General features: G+C 38.8%; 4 protein-coding genes and 2 pseudogenes across 6 annotated transcripts; 4 read left to right on the forward strand and 2 right to left on the reverse strand.

The window, feature by feature from the left end:
• Positions 1-1,212: 1,212 nt before the first annotated feature.
• LOC149038584 (fibrinogen-like protein A) lies at positions 1,213-3,218 on the forward strand (annotated as a pseudogene).
• A 1,268-nt stretch (positions 3,219-4,486) lies between these two features.
• On the reverse strand, positions 4,487-7,925 carry LOC149038585 (uncharacterized). 3 transcript variants are annotated; one of them, XM_089184847.1, is made up of 3 exons: positions 7,494-7,925; positions 6,339-6,404; positions 4,487-6,203 (listed from the first exon to the last, which is right to left on the reverse strand). In XM_089184847.1, the coding sequence occupies exons 1-2, from the start codon at positions 7,866-7,868 to the stop codon at positions 6,354-6,356; spliced, it is 426 nt and encodes a 141-aa protein (XP_089040973.1). In that variant the 5' UTR covers positions 7,869-7,925; the 3' UTR covers positions 4,487-6,203; positions 6,339-6,353. The 3 variants fall into 3 exon arrangements, 1 of the variants encoding a protein (XP_089040973.1); XR_016180441.1 differs by having other exon boundaries at positions 6,339-7,905; XR_016180442.1 differs by having other exon boundaries at positions 4,487-5,053; positions 5,445-7,905.
• Positions 7,926-9,986: 2,061 nt separating this feature from the next.
• LOC149038586 (fibrinogen-like protein 1) lies at positions 9,987-13,691 on the forward strand. The gene is made up of 4 exons (XM_089184846.1): positions 9,987-10,158; positions 11,281-11,492; positions 12,408-12,540; positions 12,631-13,691. The coding sequence occupies exons 1-4, from the start codon at positions 9,987-9,989 to the stop codon at positions 13,143-13,145; spliced, it is 1,032 nt and encodes a 343-aa protein (XP_089040972.1). The 3' UTR covers positions 13,146-13,691.
• A 2,178-nt stretch (positions 13,692-15,869) lies between these two features.
• On the reverse strand, positions 15,870-18,519 carry LOC149038587 (endonuclease III-like protein 1; annotated as a pseudogene).
• A 1,954-nt stretch (positions 18,520-20,473) lies between these two features.
• Positions 20,474-22,762, forward strand: LOC149038588 (uncharacterized). Its single transcript, XM_089184158.1, has 4 exons — positions 20,474-20,511; positions 21,053-21,317; positions 22,136-22,274; positions 22,377-22,762. The coding sequence occupies exons 1-4, from the start codon at positions 20,474-20,476 to the stop codon at positions 22,760-22,762; spliced, it is 828 nt and encodes a 275-aa protein (XP_089040284.1).
• Positions 22,763-23,503: 741 nt separating this feature from the next.
• On the forward strand, positions 23,504-27,399 carry LOC149038589 (ficolin-1-like). The gene is made up of 4 exons (XM_089184845.1): positions 23,504-23,675; positions 24,796-25,007; positions 25,925-26,057; positions 26,148-27,399. Exons 1-4 carry the CDS (start codon positions 23,504-23,506, stop codon positions 26,756-26,758), a joined length of 1,128 nt encoding a protein of 375 aa, XP_089040971.1. The 3' UTR covers positions 26,759-27,399.
• The last annotated feature ends 583 nt before the right edge of the window (positions 27,400-27,982 follow it).

Genomic DNA, 27,982 nt, shown 5'->3' on the forward strand with positions numbered 1-27,982 from the left:
AAATGCTTAACCCTTTAACTCCCATAAGTGACTAACATGTAACTTCTCCCTATAAAATCCATACATTATCCGCCAACATGTAATGAGAATACTCAAACTTATCATGTGGAAGTTAATAGTCTTGATCTTACACCAAATTCTCGTGACTTATTTACTAGGAAATGTGTAGCAGCTAGAGGGGAGAATTAACAATCAGATCTTGGGAGTTAAAGGGTTACTATAGCTGCGGACTGAACCCATAATAAAGATTAGATACGACAAAACCTTCATGTTGTGTCTATGTGGATGCAATCGGTTTTTATCTAATTTTATCTAGTTTTAATTAAGTTCTATCTTTATCCAGTTTCAAATTCTAGACTACTATTATTTAGTTTTGAATTCTAGACTACTATTATTTAGTTTTGAATTCTAGACTACTATTATTTAGTTTTAAATTCTAGACTACTGAACCCTTGGGTAATTGTTTGTAGCTGTAATAAAATAAAGTTAACTTCTCTCAAAAATCTCAGAGATAAACTCTTTTCACTTGTATGGTCACTTTTAGTAATGATGGAATTTTATTCTCCTTCAAATGGAACTACTTCAAGTTAACGTGTTACAGACACAATCAAACAAGAGTGAACCATGACCAACAAGGACGATGAGGATGAAAAGGAAGACCAGAGATAAAATCGTCTGATGAGTGGGAATATTAATTATAGGGGTTTCCAGAATTAAGAACCAACAACTTTGAAGGCTTGTGTATTTGCTTGTTGTGTATCGAAGAGTTGCGAACAGCCTAAGATAGAACTGGCCGGAAATTTACGAAAACCGAGACCGAGTAATTTCCAAAACATGTCAAAAATGATTCCATGTAAAAATATGTTAACATCTAAGCAATACTTTCACTTCCTGTCGGTTTTCAGGCGCAAAAACTCACACGGGATGTTAGGAAAACACAGGGAAAGGTTGTAAATCACGATCCGAAGGTGCAATATTAACAACGTTCCAAGTGCATTAACGCCTGAAAAGTGATAGAAAGTGCGCTTTCTAGCTTTTAAAAATGGAGCTCTGAGTTTCCTAGTACAATGAACGATAGGCTTTCGACCAATCAAAGTGTTCCTAATATCTTCTAAATGTTTACGATTTTCATCAAGTCATAATATTCTCTTTATTTCTCTCTTTTTGTTTTATGTAAGATACATCTTGAAGAAAACTCTCATATATAACGATATGTTTGCATCTGTTCTAGGCTACACTCTGGTTAATCACGTGATTGCTACGCACACTGTCACGTGCCCGATAGACTGCATGTGGGAATGCCTACGGGATGCACGCTGTCGATCGTTTAATTATGCAAACTCAGGGAAAACATGTGAATTAAGTGACCAATCAAAAGCGACAGCCCCAAGTGACTTTGTTTTAAGAAAAGGCATCACTTACTACGAGCCAACGACACAGATGGTGAGTTATAGAAATTTACAGATCAGTTAGAAACTTAATCATCTCTGCTCAACCTACCAAGCGCAAGAACCTTTGGGGTCTTCGGTTTTTCAAATTCCATCTTCTGAGCAAGGTGGTATCAAAGTCGTATCGAGAGGTCAAATAAATGCCTTCATCTCAGAGAACGGTATGGCTGCCTAAAACTGAACATGCACACAAAGCAGCGTTTGTAAGACCCTCATTTCTAGCCCAAAACACAGTAAGTTGATATGTGGTGGAACTCAGTGGGCGGGAGTACAATTCAGGCAGTAATCGAGCGAATGATTTGAAATTACGAGCAGGTATGAAAACTTTCATTTACACATGCGCACATGAATTGATTCATATAGCAAAAGTTCAAGTCGTAAATCTAAATATTGTACGAAATATCCAATGCTCAATGCACTTCAGAAATTTTTTTCCATTTTGACTGGCTAACATTTGGTGAGTGCTAATAATTGGACAGGTAAAATCAAACAATTTGGATAGGAAACAGTCAATCAAGCCGCAAATAAGAGCTGTTTAATTGATAAAAGAACCACTCATACTCGAGCATTTTATTATTGACACAATTACTGTCATAAAATGCCCATTTTCTAAAAGGAAATCCTGGGTAAATATAATTTGCTCAAATAGAGACAAAATTGTTGGGTCGATATACACCTGAAACGAAATTTTATTGGAAGGAAAACAGGAGAGGAAAAAATGAATACCTACTCAAAACTTTGGAAATATCAAACGTCTATACTCATTTTGAATTAGGGGTACAGACCACCATCAAAGAGAAACGTTAGCTCTAAGAACGAGAATGTATTTCAACCTAATAAGGTATTGTCATGGTAAGTTTCGCCTTATAAAAGGATGAAAGTACGTTTAACCATTCTTCCATTTTCTCCCAGGGAGGAAATAGACCTGTTTGCGTCTCAGCTTTATGTCAAAATGGTGGAACATGTGTTGACGCGTGTTGGAATCCCCGAATGTTCACGTGTGAATGTCGACAGGATTATAAAGGAGTGTATTGGGAAAAGCACAGCGGAGGTGGGTAACTCGTGACTAAATAGAAGAGAAGAACACTTAAATTTGCGATAATTTCCTTTCAGCAACAAGTCTCATGTTGTGTTTCTTTTGTTTTATGTACAGTGAGAACCTGCCACCTGCTGAAAACCCAAGGAGCGAATCAGAATGGCATTTATAAAATCAACCCAGATGGTCAAGGGGTCATAAACGTGTACTGTGACCAAACCACAGATGGAGGTGGGTGGACTGTGGTTCAGAGACGTTCCCGTCCATACGAGCAAAGCTTTAGACGAACGTGGGTAGAGTATCGAGTGGGCTTTGGCGACTTGTCCAAAGAATTTTGGCTTGGAAACGACAACTTGCACCGAATCGCCTCTTCAGACAGCATTCTTCGAATAGAGCTGCACCGAACCAACGGCACAAAGGGATATGCCAAATATGGTGGGTTTCGGGTAGCTAACGAAACAGAAAAGTATCGATGCGACATGAGTTCGTACGAAGGAAACATCGGAAATGGGTTTTATGGTAATACAGATCCTAATTTGAACATCTGAGGGATGAAATTCGGCACACCAGACCAAGATGATGACAACTACTCTGGCAAGTGTTTTCCTGATGGTGCATGGTGGGCAAACCAATGTGGCGAGGTTAATCTCAATGCAAGGGGTGGTCCAAACTGGCGTCCTTGGGCTACTCACCCTGACCTAAATCTCTCTGAGATGAAAGTAAGGCATAACTGAACAAAACTGCTATAGTCACCATAGTTCACCTTCAAGGATGCAAGGAACTCGACGAAGAGATCTGGGCACTAACTAATGTAGCTTTCATAGAATTTGCAATGGAAACTCAAGTTGTCATGTAACGCCCGGTGCTGCGTGGCGTTACAACCAAAAACAGCTGCGAAGGTGACTGAAATCCATTGATATATTATAAACACATAATTTAGTCTAGCACTAGGCTTAAAATATCGACATGAAATCGCTTTCTTCAACTTGAAGTGAAATGTGGAACCTTTCCTTCCAATGGTGATGTTCCATTAGCACCCCACGAACAGATGTCACACATTATAAACAGACCATTATGTCTAATCCTGTTTCAAGACACCAAGAGACCAAAACAAAGTGAAGCGATCAAAAGCAAACCTTGAAGTAACAGGCCAACTCCATGTTTCAAAAATTGTTATTTACAAATGGTCTGGTTTTATAGCCGTGTTAGTGAAAAAAGGCTTTTACTTTCTTGAAAATAAAAATCATAAAAAAGTGTTTGTAAAACGAAGCCTTCGCAACTTCCCTGAACTTCTAAGCATACCGTTATATCATAGTAATTTAATAGCCCACGAATATGTAACAAGTGCGACGCCAGTTGTTGCCATCGATGCTGGAAGTATGTACATACAAAAAGCACATTTCCTGAAGGACTATTAAAACTATCCGTAAAAGAGGCCAGTATGTTTCTTTACAGACTTAGTTACCACAGTCGTTAGAGAAAGGCAAAATAAAAGTAATGCTTTCTGAATTGTTTTGAGGGGCGTCGGAATATTTTGGCTGCTAAATCCTCCGCGAACCTGATCTCCTCCCTTCAACGTATTGTCGAGCAAAAAAAATTAGACAAACAAAGAAAGTATTGCAAGTTAGATGTTCACGGATGGAGGAACTAAAAGATTTCACTCAACTCAAACGAAGTTCGGGGGAGGTTTGTATGACTTGGAAAAAAAAGAAAAGAAAAAAAAAAGGTGGGGGGGAGGGGGAGGGCCTCTTCTCCAGGGTTCTATTTGTTTTCTCTCAAGGTTCATGCTGGAGAGGACTGGGAAACAGGTTGACATCGCGATTTCACATTCAGGCTAAGGATTTAAGCAATCGAGTTTAAAATCCCAACACCCACACCATCTTATAATGATCCCCTATTGTTGAAAATAACACATCACAAGGGTTGATCAATAGTTCGTTCTACCCGTCATTATACGACGACAAAAAAAAACCAAAAAAAAAAAAATGTCGGCAACACATTCTTAAAATCTCTCATTTCTAAAAGCAAACAAAATCTACAAATGAGTAACTGTAAATACTGTAGAAAATCGATTAATTCATATCCTTGGCGTACTAAAACAAATTTCACGCATCTGAGATCGCCATTCTTTACTCCAAAAGTAAAAGATGTAATACGTTTGGCTTCAACGGCGTAAAACAACGGCAAGGAAGACATATATTAAATTTCGATTCACAAATACTCCAAGTTCAGTACTATACAGATTGTCTATCATTGATTGCCGTTGTATTCTTGGGGTATAAATCTAACTTGAAGACTCCACACTAAGATTCTTATACGTAAGTACCAATAGTGCCGATGAAGAGCTGTACAAGACAGTTTCTCTTATTGCCAAAATTATTTATTTGAGAGTAATAGTGCAGGCCTCACTGCACTCACTCTGTCGTCCATTAACATCAGTAGCACGTACCAAGAAGTGGTTCTTACTGCCGGGTGATAACTAAGTCAGAGTGCAAGTCATAGAGAGCGGCAACGCCTTGACGACTCCAATCTTCTTCTACTGGTGAGGGTTCTCCGTTGTGCCGCCGTCCTGAAGCGCAAACAGTTGATAGTTTATTACAGGCGCGTGTCTCTCCTCAAGAGCCATGTACCACGGCAAAACGATACCGCTTGGAGCCACCGCTATGGAGACATTAGGTTTCGGAGGGGGGTCTTTAGTCTCTGTTGCTGGAGATACAGGGGATGTTGCCCTGAATCCGGCGGTAGACCCTGTTGGGTAGGCTGTTGAGGTCTTATAGAGGCGAATAGCAAAGGAGTTTGAGACAAGTTTAGACGAGTTTAACCAATCAGAGCGCGCCTTCGTTGCCATCCACCGTTTAAAGTATAAACTAATTTCTAAATCAAATTCAATGGCAGATCACTCCCCTGAAGGAAGGGGTGCCACTTATAAAAAATTTTTCACAAAAAAAGCACCTTGTTACCTAGGTCTCACAGTCTTTGATTTTGCTTCCATCTCCCCTTTTATCCATTGTATCATGAACCTGTACATTTATTTTACACAGTTGGAACCAGTCTTGAAACATGGTTTGAGGACCAATGCTAACCAGGGCTCAGTTGTTGGAAGGCTGATTAGTGCTAACCCAGGGTTAAATTTTAATCCAGGTTTCCTTACTGCTTTGTTAAAAAGCCTTTTTGGATAATTTTCTTTATTCTTTAAAAGGTATCCAATCATCAAATCGTAGACAAAACAAATTGTAAAGAATTTTCTTCTATAGCTTTAACCCTATAACTCACAAGATCTGATTATTAATTTCCTCCTTTACCTGCTTAACATTTCCTTGTAAATTAGTTGTGAGAATTTGGTGTTAGATCAAGATAACAACTTCTACCTTCTCATATATGAATCACTTCTGGGAGTTTGAGGGTTAAGATCTGACATCAGATTTCACACTAACCATGAGGCTACCTCAACCCAGCTTTGCACAACATGGCCCAAGGCTAAGGACAAGGACAGCCTGAGTTAAAGTAAAACTTAATTTCCCCTTTAAGTTTTAGTGTCCTTTCCATCCTTTCTGGGTGAAAATTTTTTCTTAGTTTCCACCTCAGCTTTTTCTCTGCTCCTTCTTCGACCTTTTCAACAGATCTTGGAGTTAAGACAGAACTCGCACATTAGACTTACAGGAACACATGTCTGTTTAGCAAACCCAACCAACAATACTTTCAGTTCATCCTACTCCTCTCTGCAAAACAGAAAAAGAATTCACTAATTTAGTCTCTGAAACCAGTTTTCCTTTTTGCATTCTGCTCCTTGAAAGTCAGGAAGGAACAAAAGCCTGTCCATTTCAGAATATTTGTAAAAGTTGTTTGAAACTTACACAATAGCTGGGTCTCTAAAATGTGGCAGTAAGTGAAAAGGCTTTGGCAAGGAAGGAGCAAAACACCTGGTGAAGAGAATTTGTGTAAATTGGCATCATTCAAAATCACTTTTCACCAGCTTTCTACAGCAATTCTAGTTTCCTCTGGCAGTTTAGTAGGTTTTTTGACCCATCCCAGTCTGTTAGAAATTCTATGAACATGAGTATCAACTCCAATTCCAGTCACTTGTCCCCAAGCCATGTTAATGGTAATATGCACCATTTTTGGGCCCACACCTGGAAGTTTGCAGAAAGTGGAGCTATGCTATTGGTGAGAATATGGTGACGGAACAATAGTGTAGTTCCACTTTCTGCATATAAACCCACACACAACCCACAATTCCTCCAATTGCTCTGATGAAGGGCTAATGCTCGAAATGTCAGCTTTTTTAGCCTTTACACCAGCCAATTTTGCTTGTTGATGTTGTAAGAATGTTCTCTTTTGTTAACCCATAAGCCTTGAATTTTTCCATTGCAGCAAAAGTAACTTGGTCTTTTGTTTGACTTGACAGCATGAGGGAGATAAGTACTTGATATCAGACTGTCAGCAAAAGTGAGGAGAGATGAACCATTGATACTGGACTGTCTTAACCCTCTTTCTCCTAAGAGTGACTGGCTTCTAATTTCTCCTTACAGTTTCACCCTTGCATCAAATATTTAGAATCATGAAAATAAAGGAAATGATGTCCAATTCTAGAAGCTCCTGATTATCAAACAAATTCTCGTTAGTAAATTCCAGATGGTATGCAGCATAGTCATAGGCTGTTGAACTATTTGTAATAATTTATCTGGTCAATAAATCAAATGAAAAGTGGGATGCAATCAATTGCTGAGGGTAAATGAATGTGTTGACATTGACCAACAAAAAGTGGTAAAATTTCTACACAGCCCCATTCTACATTATGCACTCAGTTCTTGGATAGAGAAAACAATGACAAAAACAATACATTGTGATTGGGAAAAGAGATTTGTTTTACAATAGTATGGGGCTGTGCAGAAATTTTACCCCAAAAGTTTCTACCTCTCATAAGTAAGCTTAGATGGCTCAAAGGAGACCACTGCGTTGGCTTTTCCCTCACCCCACCCCACTGGATCGCCAATTTCATCTCCTCTCACCTCTGGTGACTGGCTCTCATCAGCTGTCTTCTCGCATCCTTGTGAATCAACTGGGGCATCGCGTGTTTTTCTCATTTCACGAATATTAGCAAGCTGCTCTCTCCAGTTAGGAGGCTGCCAAGTTGAGCCTTGTGTCTGTGCTGTGGATGTGTCTTTTTTACGCTTTTTGGCCGCAACATCTTCAGTTTTCTTGTCGTCCCTAGACGAGTCTTCTTCATGTCGCTTCTCGTATTCGATTTTGATGTGCCTTCTTGGTTCCTTTTGGTTCGTTGACAAAGCTGCGATTGCTTCTCTAGCCGCCGAGCGTGTTTGTCTTCCTTTTGAGGTGAAATACGGGAAAGTACTCATCCTGGAAATCCGTGAAAACAACCTCATCAAATGTTTGAATCGTCAGTCTCCCTCATGTCTGCCATTATCAGTATTATCGTGAGCAGTCCTCCCCGATCTCGCCATGGAACGCTGATTTTGGCGGGAAAGTGATGTCACTCGACCAGCTGATTACGTAATTAGTCACTACAAAAAGCCGGAGATTTGCCGCAGAATAAAACTGATTCCCTATCAGCACATCCTCTCCATTGAATTTTCTTCACACTAAACCCAAAAGAACAAAGAATAGGCATCAACAAGAGAATAGAAACTTTACAATCTCTTGTTTGGCATCAAATATCATCTGATGAAATTTTACTGAAAATTTTGAGCCTAAGAAGATCGTGATTTAATGATGTTGACAAGAAGATTGCGCTGTTTTAAACCTTAGTTTCTACATGTTCGTCCGATTCAATTAAATAGTGACTAAAAAAAATAAGTTAAAAAAAGGCTAACTACACGAGATATAAAGTTTTTAATCATTCTTCTATGGTACTTTGATTTGTCTTTTCTCTTCCCCAGTGTTAACTCCAAAGGTCTTTGTCCGTCTCACTGTAAATAATTTATTATGGAGTTCAAAAGTCAAAATAAGTATTCTTTTCTTCCCTGTTAGGACGAGGCATTTGCACATATGTCTCACCCGATAAATACTAAACAATTTTTGTAAAGAGCTGTCTCACCTTATTTCTTCAAACTTTAATATAAAAGCACAATTTTTATTTATTTGTAAGTTTTTCCTTCTCAAAGTTTTTTTTTTTATGCTGAGATTGCGTTTTAAGCGATGTTTAGTCGATCGGTAGGATGTTGACGTTATTCCTGAAGGAACAGGACGAAGCATCAAGCTCATGATTTGGAGTTTGCGTGCAGTTTGAAAGAAATCAGCATTTATTTCACAAGGATTCAAATTTAGGTTTAGCGTCTTTTAGCGCCTTTGTGTATTTATGTATAAAGAGAATATACCCCTTACAGATTATGCAATGCGTACGTGGCGGGTCAGTATTGTTCGGACTTGAATTCACGTTACGTGTGTTCTTTAGCGCCTTCGCGCATTTATGTGTAAAGGTTAGAAATAAATACCCCATACAGTCTCTACAATTCTTACATTGCAGGTCAGTACCTTTTCGCATCAGGACTTCAAATTTATACGTCTATCTCGCCTGGTAAGTGCTTAATAATTTATGTAGACGAGAGCTGACTCACGTTCTTTCTTTAAATTTTAATAAAAGTAGAATTTTATTTATATGTAGTTTTTCTTTTGAAAATTTGTACGCTAAGCTTGCGTTTTGAACGATGTTTACCTGATCGCTTAAGTGTTATTCCTGAAAGTAGACAAAGTAAGGTCAGGACTTAAACTCTTCAGAGATTAATAAAAGTTACGTAACGCACATATTACCTCAAAATGCTTAACCCTTTAACTCCCATAAGTGACTAACATGTAACTTCTCCCTATAACATCCATACATTATCCGCCAACATGTAATGAGAATACTCAAGCTTATCATGTGAAGTTAATGGTCTTGATCTTACACCAAATTCTTGTGACTTATTTAGTAGGAAATGTGTAGCAGCTAGAGGCGAGAATTTACAATCAGATCTTGGGAGTTCAAGGGTCAACATAGCTGCAAACTGAACCCACAATAAAGATCAGATAAAACCTTCATGTTGTGTCTATGTGGATGCAATCGGTTTTTATCTAATTTTATCTAGTTTTAATTAAGTTCTATCTTTATCCAGTTTCAAATTCTAGACTACTTTTATTTAGTTTTAAATTCTAGACTACTATTATTTAGTTTTAAATTCTAGACTGCCATTATTTAGTTTTAAATTCTAGACTACTGAACCCAAGGGTAATTATTTGCAAGATAAAGGCACCACAAAACCCAGAAAACTGTTAAGTTAATTAATTCCATGGCAATTGAAAAAAGAGAATGCTATAATTAGCGCACGAACTGGTTCAGTCAGTGAACGATGTTATTCGCCAATCTCCAGCTAAGTTTCTTAAACCCTAACACATAAACAAACTGTGGATGAGATATATTTTCACTCGTAAATTATTCATTTTCAAGTCGACACACTAGCGAGTAGGTCAAAGCTTCCTTATCACGACTTTATCTTGATCGTAAACTAATGCAAAAAGCGAGTGGAAGTAACTTGAAAACAATGCAGCGACTCACTTTACTCTTCCATTCTCAGTTTCTCCTGTGCTGGAAGTTTGCAACTCCCTCAGCTCAAAGTCTAACAGGAACGTCGAACCCTGGTCGGTTGTCTTGTTTAAGAAGATCTGAAAATCCTGAAAAAGGTAAAGCTTGACTTAAACACATACTTTGCGCACTGCAAATAATGGCAAAAATAGATCTTAGACCACACAAAGAATAGAAAACTTGACGCAGAACCAATGTGAACCGAGAAGATTTGTTGAGACTATTTAAATAGTGGGGTTGAAGGTAACGTAATCGTGGTGCGCTGACTTTAATTCATCAGTTACAACACAAGCAAATTTTCGTATTTTAGTGAAAAAGACTTTAATACCGAGTAGCGAGTCGAAGCACTTCAAGTAGCAAAGCATTCAGTAATCTTTCTCTTAACATGAGCTGGTTTCAAGCTGTCAAATTCGGCTTTTCGTGTCGTGCATTCCTCCCCTGATATCCCTTCGCTTGTAGCTGTAATGGAATAAAGTTAACTTCTCTCGAAAATCTTAGAGATATACTCTTTTCATTTTTATGGTCAGTTTTAGTAATGATGGAATTTTATTCTCCTTCAAATGGAACTACTTCAAGTTAACGTGTAACAGACACGATCAAACTAGAGTAAACCATGACCAACAAAGACGATGAGGATGAAAAGGAAGACCAGAGATAAAATCGTCTGATGAGTGGGAATATTAATTATAGGGGTTTCCAGAGTTAAGAACCAACAACTTTGAAGCCTTGTGTATTCGCTTGTTGTGTATCGAAGAGTTGCGAACAGCCTAAGATAGAACTGGCCGGAAATTTACGAAAACCGAGACTGAGTAATTTACAAAACATGTCAAAAATGATTCCATGTAAAAATATGTTAACATCTAAGCAATACTTTCACTTCCTGTCGGTTTTCAGACGCAAAAACTCACACGAGATGTTAGGAAAACACAGGGAAAAGTTGTAAATCACGACCCGTAGGTGCATGATTACCAACGTTCCAAGTGCACTAACGCCTGAAAAATAATAGAAAGTGCGCTTTATACCTTTTAAAAATGGGGCCCTGAGTTTCCTAGTACAATGAACGATAGGCTTTCGACCAATCAAAGTGTTCCTAATATCTTATAAGTTTTTACGATTTTCATCAAGTCGTCAATGTCCTCTTGATTTCTCTCTTTTTGTTTCCTGTAAGATATATCTTGAAGAAACTGTCATATATAACGATATGTTTGCATCTGTTTTAGGCTACACTCTGGTTAATCACGTGATTGCTACGCACACTGTCACATGCCCGATAGACTGCATGTGGGAATGCCTACGGAACGCACGCTGTCGATCGTTTAATTATGCAAACTCGGGGAAAACATGTGAATTAAGTGACCAATCAAAAGCGACAGCCCCAAGTGACTTTGTTTTAAGAAAAGGCATCACTTACTACGAGCCAACAACACAGATGGTGAGTCAGAAATTTACAGATCAGTTAGAAACTTAATCATCTCTGCTCAACCTGCCAAGCGCAAGAACCTTTGAGGTCTTCGGTTTTTCAAATTCCATCTTCTGAGCAAGGTGGTATCAAAGTCGTATCGAGAGGTCAAATAAATGCCTTTATCTCAGAGAACGGTAGGGCTGCCTAAAACTGAACATGCACACAAAGCAGCGTTTGTACTGACCTTCATTTCTAGCCCGAAACACAGTAAGTTGAAATGTGGTGGAACTCAGTGGGCGGGGGTACAATTCAGGCAGCAATCGAGCGAATGAGTTGAAATTACGAGCAGGAATGAAAACTTTGATTTACACATGCGCACATGAATTGATTCATATAGCAAAAGTTCAACTTGTAAGTCTGAATATTGTACGAAATATCCAATGCTCAATGCACTTGTGTATTTTTTTCCATTTTGACTGGCTAACATTTGCTGAGTGCTAATAATAGGACAGGTGAAATCAAACAATTTGGACATGAAACAGTCAATCAAACCGCAAATAAGAGCTGTTTTATTGATAAAAGAACCACTCATACTCGAGCATTTTATTATTGACACAATTGCTGTGATTAAATGTCCATTTTCTAAAAGGAAATCCCGGGTAAATATAATTCGCTCAAATAGAGACAAGATTGTTGGGTCGATATACACCGGAAACGAAATTTTATTTGAAGGAGAACAGGAGAGGAAAAAATGAATTCCTACTCAAAACTTTGGAAATATCAAACGTCTATACTCATTTTGAATTAAGGTACAGACCACCATCAAAGAGAAACGTTAGCTCTAAGAACGAGAATGTATTTCAACCTAATGAGGTATTGTTATGGTAAGTTTCGCCTCATAAAAGGATGAAAGTACCTTTAACCATTCTTCCCATTTTCATCCAGGGAGGAAATAGACCTGTTTGCACCTCGGCCTTATGTCAAAATGGTGGAACATGTGTTGACGCGTGTTGGAATCCCCGGATGTTCACGTGTGAATGTCGACAGGATTATAAAGGAGTGTATTGCGAAAAGCACAGCGGAGGTGGGTAACTCGTGACTAAATAGAAGAGAAGAACACTTAAATTTGCGATAATCTCATGTTGTGTTTCTTTTGTTTTATGTACAGTGAGAAGCTGCCAGCAGCTGAAAACCCTGGGAGCGAATCAGAATGGCATTTATAAAATCAACCCAGATGGTCAAGGGGTCATAAACGTGTACTGTGACCAAACCACAGATGGAGGTGGGTGGACTGTGGTTCAAAGACGTTCCAGTCCATACAAGCAAAGCTTTAGACGAATGTGGGTAGAGTATCGAGTAGGCTTTGGCGACTTGTCCAAAGAATTCTGGCTTGGAAACGACAACTTGCACCGAATCGCCTCTTCCAACAGCATTCTTCGAATAGATCTGCACCGAACCAACGGCCAAAAGGGATATGCCAAATATGGTGGGTTTCGGGTAGCTGACGAAACAGAAAAGTATCGATGCGACATGACTTCGTACGAAGGAAACATCGGAAATGGGTTTTATGGAAATACAGATCCTAAATTGAACATCCGAGGGATGAAATTCGGCACACCAGACCAAGATAATGACAACTTCCATGGAAAGTGTTTTCCTAATGGTGCATGGTGGGCAAACTAATGTGGCGAGGTTAATCTCAATTCAAGGGATGGTCCAAACTGGCTTCCTTGGGCTCTTCACCCTGACCTAAATCTCTCTGAGATGAAAGTAAGGCATAACTGAAGAAAACTGCTGTAGTCACCATACGTCACCTTCAGGGATTCAAGGAACTCGACGAAGAGATCTGGGCACTAACTAATGTAGCCTTCATAGAATTTTCAATTGCAACTCAAGTTGTCATGTAACGCCCGGTTCTGCGTGGCGTTACAACCAAAAACAACTGCGAAGGTGACTGAAATTCATTGATATATTATTAGCATAATAATATATTGACACATAATTTAGTCTTGCACTAGGTTTTAAATATCGACATGAAATCACTTTCTTCAACTTGAAATGAAATGTGAAACCTTTCCTTCCAATGGTGATGTTCCATTAGTACCCCTCGAACAGATGTCACACATTATAAACAGACCATCATGTTTAATCCTGTTTCAAGACACCAAGAGACCAAAACAAACTGAAGCGATTAGAAGCAAACCTTGAAGTCACAGGCCAACCACATGTTTCAAAAACTGTTATTTACAAATGGTCTGTTTTTATAGCCGTGTTAGTGAAAAAGGCTTTTACTTTCTTGAAAATAAAAATCATAAAAAAGTGTTTGTAAAATAAAGCCTTCGCAACTTCCCTGAACTTCTGAGCATGTCTTTATATCATAGTAATTTAATAGCCCACGAATATGTAACAAGTGCGACGCCAGTTGTTGCCATCGATGCTGGAAGTATGTACATACAAAAAGCACATTTCCTGAAGGACTATTAAAACTATCCGTAAAAGAGGCCAGTATGTTTCTTTACAGACTTAATTACCACAGTCGTTAGAGAAAGGAAAAATAAAAGTAATGCTTTCTGAATTGTTTTGAGGGGTGTCGGAATATTTTGGCTGCTAAATCCTCCGCGAACCTGATTTCCTCCCTTCAACGTATTGTCGAGCAAAAAAAAAAATTAGACAAAAAAAGAAAGTATTGCAAGTTAGATGTTCACGAATGGAGGAACTAAAAGATTTCACTCAACTCAAACGAAGTTCGAGGGAGCTTTCTATGACTTGAAAATAAAAAAAAGGGGGGGAAGGGGAGGGGGAGGGCCTCTTCTCCAGGGTTCTATCTGTTTTCTCTCAAGGTTCATGCTGGAGAGGACTGGGAAACAGGTTGACATCCGGATTTCACATTCAGCCTAAGGATTTAAGCGATCGAGTTTAAATCCCAACACCCACACCATCTTATGATGATCCCCTATTGTTGAAAATAACACATCAAAAGGGTTGATCAATAGTTCGTTCTGCCAGTCATTATACGACGACAAAAAAAAAACGACGGCAACACATTCTTAAAATCTCTCATTTCTAAAAGCAAACAAAATCTACAAATCAGTAACTATCAATACTGTAGAAAATCGATTAATCCATATCCTTGGCGTACTAAAACAAATTAAATTTCACGCATCTGAGATCGCCATTCTTTCCTCCAAAAGTAAAAGATGTAAATACGTTTGGCTTCAGCGGCGTATAACAACGGCAAAAAAGACATATATTAAATTTCGATTCACAAATACTCCAAGTTCAGTACTATACAGATTGTCTATCATTGATTGCCGTTGTATTCTTGGGGTATAAATCTAACTTGAAGACTCCACACTAAGTTTCTTATACGTAAGTACCAATATTGCCGATGAAGAGCTGTACAAGACAGTTTCTCTTATTGCCAAAATGATTTATTTGAGAGTTATAGTGCAGGTCTCACTGCACTCACCCTGTCGTCCATTAACATCAGTAGCGCGTACCAAGAAGTGGCACTTATTGCCGGGTGATAACTGAGTCAGAATGCAAGCCATAGGAAGCGTCAACGCCTTGACGACTCCAATCTTCTTCCACTGGTGAGGGTTCTCCGTTGTGCCGTCCTAAAGGGCAAACAGTTGCTAGTTCATTATAGGCGCGTGTCTCTCCTCAAGAGTCATGTACCACGACAAAACGATACCACTTGGAGCCACCGCTATGGAGACATTAGGTTTCGGAGGAGGGTTTTTAGTCTCTGTTGCTGGAGATACAGGGGAATATTGCCCTGAACCTGGTGGTAGACCCTGTTGGGTAGGCTGTTGGGGTCTTATAGATAATTGTGAATAGCTTTGCGAGGCGAATAGCAAAGGATAAAAGGAGTTTGAGTAGCCAATCAGAGCGCGCCTTCATTGCCATCCACCGTTTAGGTATAAACTAATTTCTGAATCAAATTCAATGGCAGATCTCCCCCTTCAAGGGAGGGGTGCCACTTATAAAAAATCTTTCACAAAAAAAGCACCTTGTTACCTAGGTCTCACAGTCTTTGATTTTGCTTCCATCTCCCTTTTTATCCATTGTATCACGAACCTGTACATTGATTTTACACAGTTGGGCTCAGTGGTTGGAAGGCTGATTAGCGCTAACCCAGGGTTAAATTTTAATCCAGGTTTCCTTATTGCTTTGTTAAAAAGCCTTTTTTGGATAATTTTCTTTATTTTTGAAAAGGCATCCAATCATCAAATCGTAGACAAAACAAATTGTAATGAATTTTCTTCTACAGCTTTAACTCTATAACTCCCAAGATCTGATTATTAATTTCCTCCTCTACCTGCTTAACATTTCCTTGTAAATTAGTTGCAAGAATTTGGTGTTAGATCAAGATAACAACTTCTACCTTCTCATTACCTGTTTGCTGGATAGTGCACAGATATTGTAAGGAGAAGTTACATGTGAATCACTTCTGGGAGTTTGAGGGTTAAGATCTGATATCAGATTTCACACTAACCATGAGGCTACCTCAACCCAGCTTTGCACAACATGCATGGCCCAAGGCTAAAGACAAGGACAGCCTATGTAAAAGTAAAACTTAATTTCCCCTTAAGTCTTAGTGTCCTTTCTATCCTTTCTGGGTGAAAGTTTCTTCTTAGTTTCCTCCTCAGCTTTTCCTCTGCTCCTTCTTCGACCTTCATAACAGATCTTGGAGTTGTTTGGATCTTGCACAATAGCTGGGTCTCTAAAATGTGGCAGTAAGTGAAAAGGCTTTGGCAAGGAAGGAGCAAAACACCTGGTGAAGAGAATTTGTGTAACTTGGTATCATTCAAAATCACTTTTCACCAGCTTTCTACAGCAATTCTAGTTTCCTCTGGCAGTTTAGTACGTTTTTTGACCCATCCTTGTCTGTTAGAAATTCTATGAACATGAGTATCAACTCCAGTTCCATTCACTTGTCCCCAAGCCACATTCATGGTAATATGCACCATTTTTGGGCCCACACCTGGAAGTTTGCAGAAAGTGGAGCTATGCTATTGGTGAGAATATGGTGACGGAACAATAGTGTAGTTCCACTTTCTGCATATAAACCCACACACAACCCACAATTCCTCCAATTGCTCTGATGAAGGGCTAATGCTCGAAATGTCAGCTTTTTTAGCCTTTACGCCAGTCAATTTTGCTTCTTGATGTTGTAACAATGTTCTCTTTTGTTAACCCATAAGCCTTGAATTTTTCCATTGCAGCAAAAGTAACTTGGTCTTTTGTTTGACTTGACAGCATGAGGGCGATAAGTACTTGATATCAGACTGTCAGCAAAAGTGAGGAGAGATGAACCATTGATACTGGACTGTCTTAACCCTCTTTCCCCTAAGAGTGACTGGCTTCTAATTTCTCCTTACAGTTTCACCCTTGCATCAGATATTTAGAATCATGAGAATTAAGGAAATGATGTCCAATTCTAGAAGCTCTTGATTGTCAAACAAATTCTCCTTTGTAAATTCCAGATAGTATGCAGCATAGTCAATTAGTTTTCATTGTTTGTGATAGGAGAATGGTAGGATTATACTAATAATTGTAAGCACCCTCTTTCTTCCAAACAAACTCTTCAGTTGAGTCTGATGATGTGGCAAGCTTAATCAGCAGACTTTGTTTTCTGATTAGAAGGGAAATTTCCACCCTATATGCAAGGTAAGATTTCTGACTGGCTACTCTTTAACCCTTTAAACCCTAACATCAGTATGCATATTCTCCACACTGTTCTTTATACATATCCTAAGGTGCTGACAAGGAGAATTTGTTTGCCAATCAAAAGAGTTCTTTTCTGATGACCATTTCCTTAATTCTCATGACCTTAATGTATGATTCAGGAATGATATTGTAGGGAGAAATTAGATGTTACTCATCCTTTGGGTTTAAAGGGTTAAATGGGAAATGCAAGAATGTTTACCAGGATGAGAGTGTATCCCTACAACTTTTATCCCAGTAGCTCATACATGAAGACCTCTATTGTGGCAAGTAAGAAAAAAGAAACCAAAATCATCACAAAAAATTTTGACAAATAAACATCAGTAAGGCAAGATCTCTGAAAATAGACTGGCCCAGTTGTCCAGGTTCTTATGAGGAGACCTCACCCTCCTCCCACGCTGCAGAGTATTGCAGATCTTGATGCAATGCAGCAATTTTGGCATGCAGTTGACTTTTAAAAAGGAACTTGTGCATGCACTGCCATACTCTGCAAACTGATCCTCACGCACCTTAACCCTTTGACACCTAAGAGTGACTAACATCTAATTTCTCATTACCCTGTCACCCCTGAATCACACATCAAGGTCACAAGAAAAAAAGAAATGATCACCAAGCAAAAAAGCTCCTGATTGTTATACAAATTCTCCTTGTCATTACCTTAGGATATGTGAGGAGAACTGTATGGAGACTATGCAGACTATAATGTTGGGGTGTAAAGGGTTAAACATATAGCTGTTGAACTATTTGTCATAATTTATCTTATAAATCAAATAAAAAGAGGGATGCAATCAATTGCTGAGGGTAAATGAATGTGTTGACATTGACCAAGCAAAAAGGGGTAAATTTTACCCAAAACGTTTCTACTTCTCATAAACAAGCTTAGTTGGCTCAGAGGAGACCACTGTGTCGGCTCCCCTTACCCCACCCCACTGGACTGCCGATTTCATCTCCTCTCACCTCTGGTGACTGGCTCTCATCAGCTGTCTTCTCGCATCCTTGTGAATCAACTGGGGCATCGCGTGTTTTTCTCATTTCACGAATATTTGCAAGCTGCTCTCTCCAGTTAGGAGGCTGCCAAGTTGAACCTTGTGTCTGTGCCGTGGATTTGTCTTTTTTACGCTTCTTGGCCGCAACATCTTCAGTTTTCTTGTCGTCCCTAGACGAGTCTTCATGTCGCTTCTCGTATTCGATTTTGATGTGCCTTCTTGGTTCCTTTTTGGCTCGTTGACAAAGTTGCGATTGCTTCTCTAGCCGCCGAGCGTGTTTGTCTTCCTTTTGAGGTGAAATACGGGAAAGTATTCATCCTGGAAATCCGTGAAAACAAACTGATCAAATGTTTGAATCGTCAGTCTCCCTCATGTCTGCCATTATCAGTATTATCGTGAGCAGTCCTCCCCAATCTCGCCATGGAACGCTGATTTTGGCGGGAAAGTGATGTCACTCGACCAGCTGATTACGTAATTAGTCACAACAGAAAGCCGGAGATTTGCCGCAGAATAAAACTGATTCCCTATCAGCACATCCTCTCCATTGAATTTTCTTCACACTAAACCCAAAAGAACAAAGAATAGGCATCAACAAGAAATTAGAAACTTTACAATCTCTTGTTTGGCATCAAATATCGTCTGATGAAATTTTACTGAAAATTTTGAGCTTAAGAAGATCGTGATTTAATGATGTTGACAAGAAGATTGCGCTGTTTTAAACCTTAGTTGCTACATGTTCGTCCGATTCAATTAAATAGTGACTGAAAAAAATAAGTTAAAAAAAGGCTAACTACACGAGATATAAATTTTTCCATCAATCTTCTATGGAGCTTTGATTTGTCTTTTCTCTTCCCCAGTGTCAACTCCAAAGGCCTTTGTCCGTCTCACTGTAAATAATTTATTATGGAGTCCAAAAGTCAAAATAGGTATTGTTTTCTTCCGTGTTAGGACGAGGCATTTGCACATATGTCTCACCCGATAAATACTAAATAATTTATGCAAAGAGCTGTCTCACCTTATTTCTTCAAACTTTAATATAAAAGCACAATTTTTATTTATTTGGAAGTTTTTCCTTCTGAAAGTCTTTTTTTTATGCTGAGATTGCGTTTTAAGCGATGTTTAGTCGATCGGTAGGATGTTAGCGTTATTCCTGAAGGAACAGGTCGAATCATCAAGCTCATGATTTGGAGTTTGCTTGCAGTTTGAAAGCAATCAGCATTTATTTCACAAGGATTCAAATTTAGGTTTAGCGTCCTTTAGCGCCTTTGTGTATTTATGTATAAAGAGAATATACCCCTTACAGACTATACAATGCGTACGTTGCGGGTCAGTATTGTTCCGACTTGAATTCACGTTACGTGCGCTCTTTAGCGCCTTCGCGCATTTATAGATAAAGGTTAAAAATAAATACCCCATAAAGTCTCTACAATTCTTACATTGCAGGTCAGTATCTTTTCGCATCAGGACTTCAAATTTATACGTATATCTCGCCTGGTAAGTGCTTAATAATTTATGTAGACGAGAGCTGACTCACGTTCTCTCTTTAAATTTCAATAAAAGCAGAATCTTATTCATATTTAGTTTTTCTTTTTTGAAAATTTGTACGCTAAGCTTGCGTTTTGAACGATGTTTACCTGATCGCTTAAGTGTTATTCCTGAAAGTAGGCAAAGTAAGGTCAGGACTTAAACTCTTCAGAGATTGACAAGAGTTTACATAACGCGCGGATTGCCTCAAAATGCTTAACCCTTTAACTCCCATAAGTGACTAACATGTAACTTCTCCCTATAACATCCATACATTATCCGCCAACATGTAATGAGAATATTCAAGCTTATCATGTGGAAGTTAATAGGAAAACACTTAATTTGCGCACTGCAAATAATGGTAAAAATAGATCTTGGACAACACAAAGATAGAAAACTTGACGTAGAACCAATGTGAACCGAGAAGATTTGTTGAGACTATTTAACTGAATAGTGGGGTTGAAGGTAGTGTAATCGTGGTGCGCTGACTTTAATTCATCAGTTACAACACAAGCAAATTTTCGTATTTTAGCGAAAAACACTTTAATACCGAGTCGCGAGTCGAAGCAAAGCATTCAGTTATCTTTCTCTTAACGTGAGCTCGTTTCAAGCTGTAAAATTCAGCTTTTCGTGTCGTGCATTCCTCCCTGACATCGCTTTGCTTGTAGCTGTGATGGAATAAAGTTAATGGTAATGATGGAATTTTATTCACCTTCAAATGGAACTACTTCAAGATAACGTGTTGCAGACACGATCAAACTAGAGTAAACCATGGCCAAAAAGGACGATGAGGATGAAAAGGAAGACCGGTGATCAAATTCACTGTGATAGAGCATAAAATCGTCTGATGAGTGGGAATCTTAATTATAGGGGTTTCCAGAATTAAGAACCAACAACTTTGAAGGCTTGTGTATTTTCTTGTTGCGTATCGAAGAGTTGCGAACAGCCTAAGATAGAACTGGCCGGAAATTTACGAAACTGAGACTGAGTAATTTTCGAAACATGAGAAAAATAATTCCATGTAAAGATATGTTAATATCTAAGCAATACTTTTCACTTCCTGTCGGTTTTCAGACGCAAAAACTCACACGGGATGTTACTGAGAACACAAGGAAAAGTTGTAAATCACGACCCGAGGGTGCATGATTACCAACGTTCCAAGTGCTCTGACGCCTAAAAAAACGATAGAAAGTGCGCCTTCTCGCTTTTAAAAATGGAGCCCTGAGTTTACTTGTACAATGAATGATAGGCTTTCGATCAATCAAAGTGTTCCTAATATCTTCTAAATTTTTGCGATTTTCATCAAGTCGTTAATGTTCTCTTGATTTCTCTCTTTTTGTTTTATGTAAGATATATCTTGAAGAAAACTCTCATATATGACCATATGTTTGCATCTGTTCTTGGCTACACTCTGGTTAATCACGTGATTGCTACGCACACTGTCACGTGCCCGATAGACTGTACGTGGGAATGGCTACGGGACGCACGCTGTCGATCGTTTAATTATGCAAACTCAGGGAAAACATGTGAATTAAGTGACCAATCAAAAGCGACAGCCCCAAATGACTTTGTTTTAAGAAAAGGCATCACTTACTACGAGCCAACGACACAGATGGTGAGTCATAGAAATTTACAGATCAGTTAGAAACTTAATCATCAGTGCTAAACCTACCAAGCGCAGGAACCTTTGAGGTCTTCGGTTTTTCAAATTCCATCTTCTGAGCAAGGTGGTGTCAAAATCATATCGAGAGGTCAAATAAATGCCTTTATCTCAGAGAACAGTATGGCTGCCTAAAACTGAACATTTGTAAGACCTTCATTTCTAGCCCGAAACACAGTAAGTTGAAATGTGGTGGAACTCAGTGGGCGGGAGTACAATTCAGGCAGCAATCGGGGGAATGATTTGAAATTACAAGCAGGAATGAAAACTTTAATTTAAACATGCGCACATGAATAGATTCATATAGCAAAAGTTCAAGTCGGAAGTCTAAACATTGTTAGAAATATCGAATGCTTAATGCACTTCAGATATTTTTCCATTTTGACTGGCTAACATTTGCTAAGTGCTCATAATTGGAAAGGTGAAATCAAACAATTTGGACATGGAACAGCCAATCAAGCCGCAAATAAAAGCTGCTTTACTGATAAAAGAACCACTCATTCTCGAGAATTTTGTTATTGACATAATTGATGTCATAAAATGCCTATTTTCTAGAAGGAAATCCTGGGTAAATATAATTTGCTCAAATAGAGACAAAATCGTTGCTCGATATACAAAACTTTGAAAATATCAAACTTCTATACTCATTTTGAAAGAGAAACGTTAGCTTTAAGAACGAGAATATATTTCAATCTAATAAGATATTGTCATGGTAAGTTTCGCCTCATAAAAGGATGAAAGTACGTTTAACCATTCTTCCCATTTTCTCCCAGGGAGGAAATAGACCTGTTTGCACCTCGGCTTTATGTCAAAATGGTGGAACATGTGTTGATGCGTGTTGGAATCCCCGGATGTTCACGTGTGAATGTCGACAGGATTATAAAGGAGTGTATTGCGAAAAGCACAGCGGAGGTGGGTAACTCGTGACTAAATAGAAGAGAAAAACACTTAAATTTGCGATAATTTCCTTTCAGCAACAAGTCTCATATTATGTTTCCTTTGTTCCACGTACAGTGAGAAGCTGTCAGCAGCTGAAAACCCTGGGAGCGAATCAGAATGGCATTTATAAAATCAACCCAGATGGTCAAGGGGTCATAAATGTGTACTGTGACCAAACCACAGATGGAGGCGGGTGGACTGTGGTTCAAAGACGTTCCCGTCCATACAAGCAAAGCTTTAGACGAAGGTGGGTAGATTATCGAGTAGGCTTTGGCGACTTGTCCAAAGAATTCTGGCTTGGAAACGACAACTTGCACCGAATCGCCTCTTCAGACAGCATTCTTCGAATAGATCTGCACCAAACCAACGGCCAAAAGGGATATGCCAAATATGGTGGGTTTCGGGTAGCTGACGAAACAGAAAAGTATCGATGCGACACTAAGGAAATGTGTAGCAGCTAGAGGGGAGAATTAACAATCAGATCTTGGGAGTTCAAGGGTCGTTAATACAGCTGCAAACTAAACCCACAATAAAGATTAGATAAAACCTTCATGTTGTGTCTATGTGGATGCAATCGGTTTTTATCTAATTTTATCTAGTTTTAATTAAGTTCTATCGTTATCCAGTTTCAAATTCTAGACTACTATTATTTAGTTTTAAATTCTAGACTACTATTATTTAGTTTTAAATTCTAGACTACTATTATTTAGTTTTGAATTCTAGACTACTATTATTTAGTTTTAAATTCTAGACTACTGAACCCAAGGGTAATTATTTGCAAGATAAAAGCACCACAAAACCCAGAAAACTGTTAAGTTAATTAATTCCATGGCAATTGAAAAAAGAGAATGCTATAATTAGCGCACGAACTGGTTCAGTCAGTGAACGAATGTCGTGAAATGTTATCAATGTCATCCTCAGAAAACCTTGCACACTTACTTTCCCCCCTTAAACCGTCTAATCTTTCTTCAATAGAAATAGAAGAGAATCCTTACTGAGTGTTTCAAGTTTTGAAGCTGATCGAGCTTTCAATAATAAATGTTATTCGCCAATCTCCTGCTAAGTTTCTTAAACCCTAACACATAAACAAACTGTGGATGAGAAATATTTTCACTCCTAAATTATTCATTTTCAACTCGACACACTAGCGACTAATTGAGGTCAAAGCTTCCTTATCACGACTTTATCTTGATCGTGAACTAATGCAAAAGGCGAGTGGAAGTAACTTGAAAACAATGCAGCGACTCACTTTACTCTTCCATTCTCAGTTTCTCCTGTGCTGGAAGTTTGCAACTCCCTCAGCTCAAAGTCTAACAGGAACGTCGAACCCTGGTCGGTTGTCTTGTTTAAGAAGATCTGAAAATCCTGAAAAAGGTAAAGCTTGACTTAAACACTTACTTTGCGCACTGCAAATAATGGCAAAAATAGATCTTAGACCACACAAAGAATAGAAAACTTGACGCAGAACCAATGTGAACCGAGAAGATTTGTTGAGACTATTTAAATAGTGGGGTTGAAGGTAACGTAATCGTGGTGCGCTGACTTTAATTCATCAGTTACAACACAAGCAAATTTTCGTATTTTGGTGAAAAAGACTTTAATACCGAGTAGCGAGTCGAAGCACTTCAACTAGCAAAGCATTCAGTAATCTTTCTCTTAACGTGAGCTGGTTTCAAGCTGTCAAATTCGGCTTTTCGTGTCGTGCATTCCTCCCTGATATCCCTTCGCTTGTAGCTGTAATGGAATAAAGTTAACTTCTCTCGAAAATCTCAGAGATATACTCTTTTCATTTGTATGGTTCCTTTTAGTAATGATGGAATTTTATTCTCCTTCAAATGGAACTACTTCAAGTTAACGTGTTACAGACACGATCAAACTAGAGTAAACCATGACCAACAAAGACGATGAGGATGAAAAGGAAGACCAGTGATAAAATCGTCTGATGAGTGGGAATATTAATTATAGGGGTTTCCAGAATTAAGAACCAAAAACTTTGAAGCCTTGTGTATTCGCTTGTTGCGTATCGAAGAGTTGCGAACAGCCTAAGATAGAACTGGCCGGAAATTTACGAAAACCGAGACTGAGTAATTTACAAAACATGTCAAAAATGATTCCATGTAAAAATATGTTAACATCTAAGCAATACTTTCACTTGCTGTCAGTTTTCAGACGCAAAAACTCACACGAGATGTTAGGAAAACACAGGGAAAATTTGTAAATCACGACCCGTAGGTGCATGATTACCAACGTTCCAAGTGCACTAACGCCTGAAAAATGATAGAAAGTGCGCTTTATACCTTTTAAAAATGGGGCCCTGAGTTTCCTAGTACAATGAACGATAGGCTTTCGACCAATCAAAGTGTTCCTAATATCTTATAAATTTTTAAGATTTCATCAAGTCGTCAATGTCCTCTTGATTTCTCTCTTTTTGTTTCCTGTAAGATACATCTTGAAGAAACTGTCATATATAACGATATGTTTGCATCTGTTTTAGGCTACACTCTGGTTAATCACGTGATTGCTACGCACACTGTCACGTGCCCGATAGACTGTACGTGGGAATGCCTACGGGATGCACGCTGTCGATCGTTTAATTATGCAAACTCAGGGAAAACATGTGAATTAAGTGACCAATCAAAAGCGACAGCCCCAAATGACTTTGTTTTAAGAAAAGGCATCACTTACTACGAGCCAACGACACAGATGGTGAGTCGTAGAAATTTACAGATCAGTTAGAAACTTAATCATCTCTGCTCAACCTGCCAAGCGCAAGAACCTTTGAGGTCTTCGGTTTTTCAAATTCCATCTTCTGAGCAAGGTGGTATCAAAGTCGTATCGAGAGGTCAAAAAAAAACCTTTATCTCAGAGAACGGTATGGCTGCCTAAAACTGAACATGCACACAAAGCAGCGTTTGTAAGACCTTCATTTCTAGCCCGAAACACAGTAAGTTGAAATGTGGTGGAACTCAGTGGGCGGGAGTACAATTCAGGCAGCAATCGAGTGAATGAGTTGAAATTACGAGCAGGAATGAAAACTTTGATTTACACATGCGCACATGAATTGATTCATATAGCAAAAGTTCAACTCGTAAGTCTGAATATTGTACGAAATATCCAATGCTCAATGCACTTGTGTATTTTTTTCCATTTTGACTGGCTAACATTCGCTGAGTGCTAATAATTGGACAGGTGAAATCAAACAATTTGGACATGAAACAGTCAATCAAACCGCAAATAAGAGCTGTTTTAATGATAAAAGAACCACTCATACTCGAGCATTTTATTATTGACACAATTGCTGTGATTAAATGCCCATTTTCTAAAAGGAAATCCCGGGTAAATATAATTCGCTCAAATAGAGACAAAATTGTTGGGTCGATATACACCGGAAACGAAATTTTATTTGAAGGAAAACAGGAGAGGAAAAAATGAATTCCTACTCAAAACTTTGGAAATATCAAACGTCTATACTTATTTTGAATTAAGGGTACAGACCACCATCAAAGAGAAACGTTAGCTCTAAGAACGAGAATATATTTCAACCTAATGAGGTATTGTCATGGTAAGTTTCGCCTCATAAAAGGATGAAAGTACGTTTAACCATTCTTCCCATTTTCTCCCAGGGAGGAAATAGACCTGTTTGCACCTCGGCCTTATGTCAAAATGGTGGAACATGTGTTGACGCGTGTTGGAATCTCCGGATGTTCACGTGTGAATGTCGACAGGATTATAAAGGAGTGTATTGCGAAAAGCACAGCGGAGGTGGGTAACTCGTGACTAAATAGAAGAGAAGAACACCTAAATTTGCGATAATCTCATGTTGTGTTTCTTTTGTTTTATGTACAGTGAGAAGCTGCCAGCAGCTGAAAACCCTTGGAGCGAATCACAATGGTATTTATAAAATCAACCCAGATGGTCAAGGGGTCATAAACGTGTACTGTGACCAAACCACAGATGGAGGTGGGTGGACTGTGGTTCAGAGACGTTCCCGTCCATACGAGCAAAGCTTTGAACGAACGTGGGTAGAGTATCGAGTAGGCTTTGGCGACTTGTCCAAAGAATTCTGGCTTGGAAACTTGCACCGAATCGCCTCTTCAAACAGCATTCTTCGAATAGATCTGCACCGAACCAACGGCCAAAAGGGATATGCCAAATATGGTGGGTTTCGGGTAGCTGACGAAACAGAAAAGTATCGATGCGATATGACTTCGTACGAAGGAAACATCGGAAATGGGTTTTATGGAAATACAGATCCAAAATTGGACATCCGAGGGATGAAATTCGGCACACCAGACCAAGATAATGACAACTTCCTTGAAAAGTGTTTTCCTCATGGTGCATGGTGGGCAAACCAATGTGGCGAGGTTAATCTCAATTCAAAGAATGGTCCATTCTGGCGTCCTTGGGCTACTAAACCTGAGCTAAATCTCTCTGAGATGAAAGTAAGGCATAACTGAACAAACCTGCTGTAGTCACCATACGTCACCTTCAGGGATTCAAGGAATTCGACGAAGAGATCTGGGCAGTAACTAATGTAGCCTTCATAGAATTCGCAATGGCAACTCAAGTTGTTATATAACGCCCGGTTCTGCGTAGCGTTACAACCAAAAACAGCTGCGAAGGTGACTGAAATCCATTGATATATTATTAGCATAATAATATATTGACACATAATTTAGTCTTGCACTAGGTTTTAAATATCGACATGAAATCGCTTTCTTCAACTTGAAATGAAATGCGAAACCTTTCCTTCCAATGGTGGTGTTCCATTAGCACCCCTCGAACAGATGTCACAAATTATAAACAGACGATCATGTTTAATCCTGTTTCAAGACACCAAGAGACCAAAACAAAGTGAAGCGATCAAAAGCAAACCTTGAAGTCACAGGCCAACCACATGTTTCAAAAACTGTTATTTACAAATGGTCGGGTTTTATAGCCGTGTTAGTGAAAAAGGCTTTTACTTTCTTGAAATTAAAAATCATAGTAAAAGTGTTTGTAAAATAAAGCCTTCGCAACTTCCCTGAACTTTTAAGCATTTCGTTATATCATAGTAATTTAATAGCCCACGAATATGTAACAAGTGCGACGCCAATTGTTGCCATCGACACATCTCCTGAAGGACTGTTAAAACTATCCCTAAAAGAGGCCAATATGTTTCTTTACAGACTTAGTTACCACAGTCGTTAGAGAAAGGCAAAATAAAAGTAATGCTTTCTGAATTGTTTTGAGGGGCGTCGGAATATTTTGGCTGCTAAATCTTCCGCGAGCCTGATCTCCTCCCTTCAACGTATTGTCCAGCAAAAAAAAAAGTAAACAAAAAAAGAAAGTATTGTAAGTTAGATGTTCACGAATGGAAGAACTGAAAGATTTCACTCAACTCAAACGAAGTTCGGGGGAGCTTTCTATGACTTGAAAAAAAAAGGAAGGGGAGAGGGCCTCCTCTCCAGGGTTCTATCTGTTTTCCCTCAAGATTCATGCTGGAGAGGACTGGGAAACAGGTTGACATCGCGATTTCACATTCAGCCTAGGGATTTAATCGATCGAGTTTAAAATCCCAACACCCACACCATCCTATGATGATCCCCCATTGTTGAAGATAACACATCAAAAGGGTTGATCAATACTTCGTTCTGCCAGTCATTATACGACGACAAAAAAAAAAAAACGTCGGCAACACA

Source organism: Pocillopora damicornis, chromosome 10 (genome assembly GCF_964200805.1).
Source record: "Pocillopora damicornis chromosome 10, jaPocDami1.2, whole genome shotgun sequence".
Taxonomy (NCBI): Eukaryota; Metazoa; Cnidaria; class Anthozoa; order Scleractinia; family Pocilloporidae; genus Pocillopora; species Pocillopora damicornis.

Coding starts and splice junctions, on each gene's coding strand:
- LOC149038585 (XM_089184847.1), bottom strand. CDS start 7,868: ATGAGGTTGTTTTCACGGATTTCCAGGATGAGTACTTTCCCGTATTTC. Junction 6,405..7,493: donor ATGAGAGCCAGTCACCAGAG/GTGAGAGGAGAT, acceptor TCTCTTCACCAG/GTGTTTTGCTCCTTCCTTGC.
- LOC149038586 (XM_089184846.1), top strand. CDS start 9,987: ATGCAAAAAGCGAGTGGAAGTAACTTGAAAACAATGCAGCGACTCACT. Junction 10,159..11,280: donor ATCTGAAAATCCTGAAAAAG/GTAAAGCTTGAC, acceptor CATCTGTTTTAG/GCTACACTCTGGTTAATCAC. Junction 12,541..12,630: donor AGTGTATTGCGAAAAGCACA/GCGGAGGTGGGT, acceptor TTTTATGTACAG/TGAGAAGCTGCCAGCAGCTG.
- LOC149038588 (XM_089184158.1), top strand. CDS start 20,474: ATGGCCAAAAAGGACGATGAGGATGAAAAGGAAGACCG. Junction 20,512..21,052: donor GAGGATGAAAAGGAAGACCG/GTGATCAAATTC, acceptor GTTTTATGTAAG/ATATATCTTGAAGAAAACTC. Junction 21,318..22,135: donor ACGAGCCAACGACACAGATG/GTGAGTCATAGA, acceptor ATTTTCTCCCAG/GGAGGAAATAGACCTGTTTG.
- LOC149038589 (XM_089184845.1), top strand. CDS start 23,504: ATGCAAAAGGCGAGTGGAAGTAACTTGAAAACAATGCAGCGACTCACT. Junction 23,676..24,795: donor ATCTGAAAATCCTGAAAAAG/GTAAAGCTTGAC, acceptor CATCTGTTTTAG/GCTACACTCTGGTTAATCAC. Junction 25,008..25,924: donor ACGAGCCAACGACACAGATG/GTGAGTCGTAGA, acceptor ATTTTCTCCCAG/GGAGGAAATAGACCTGTTTG.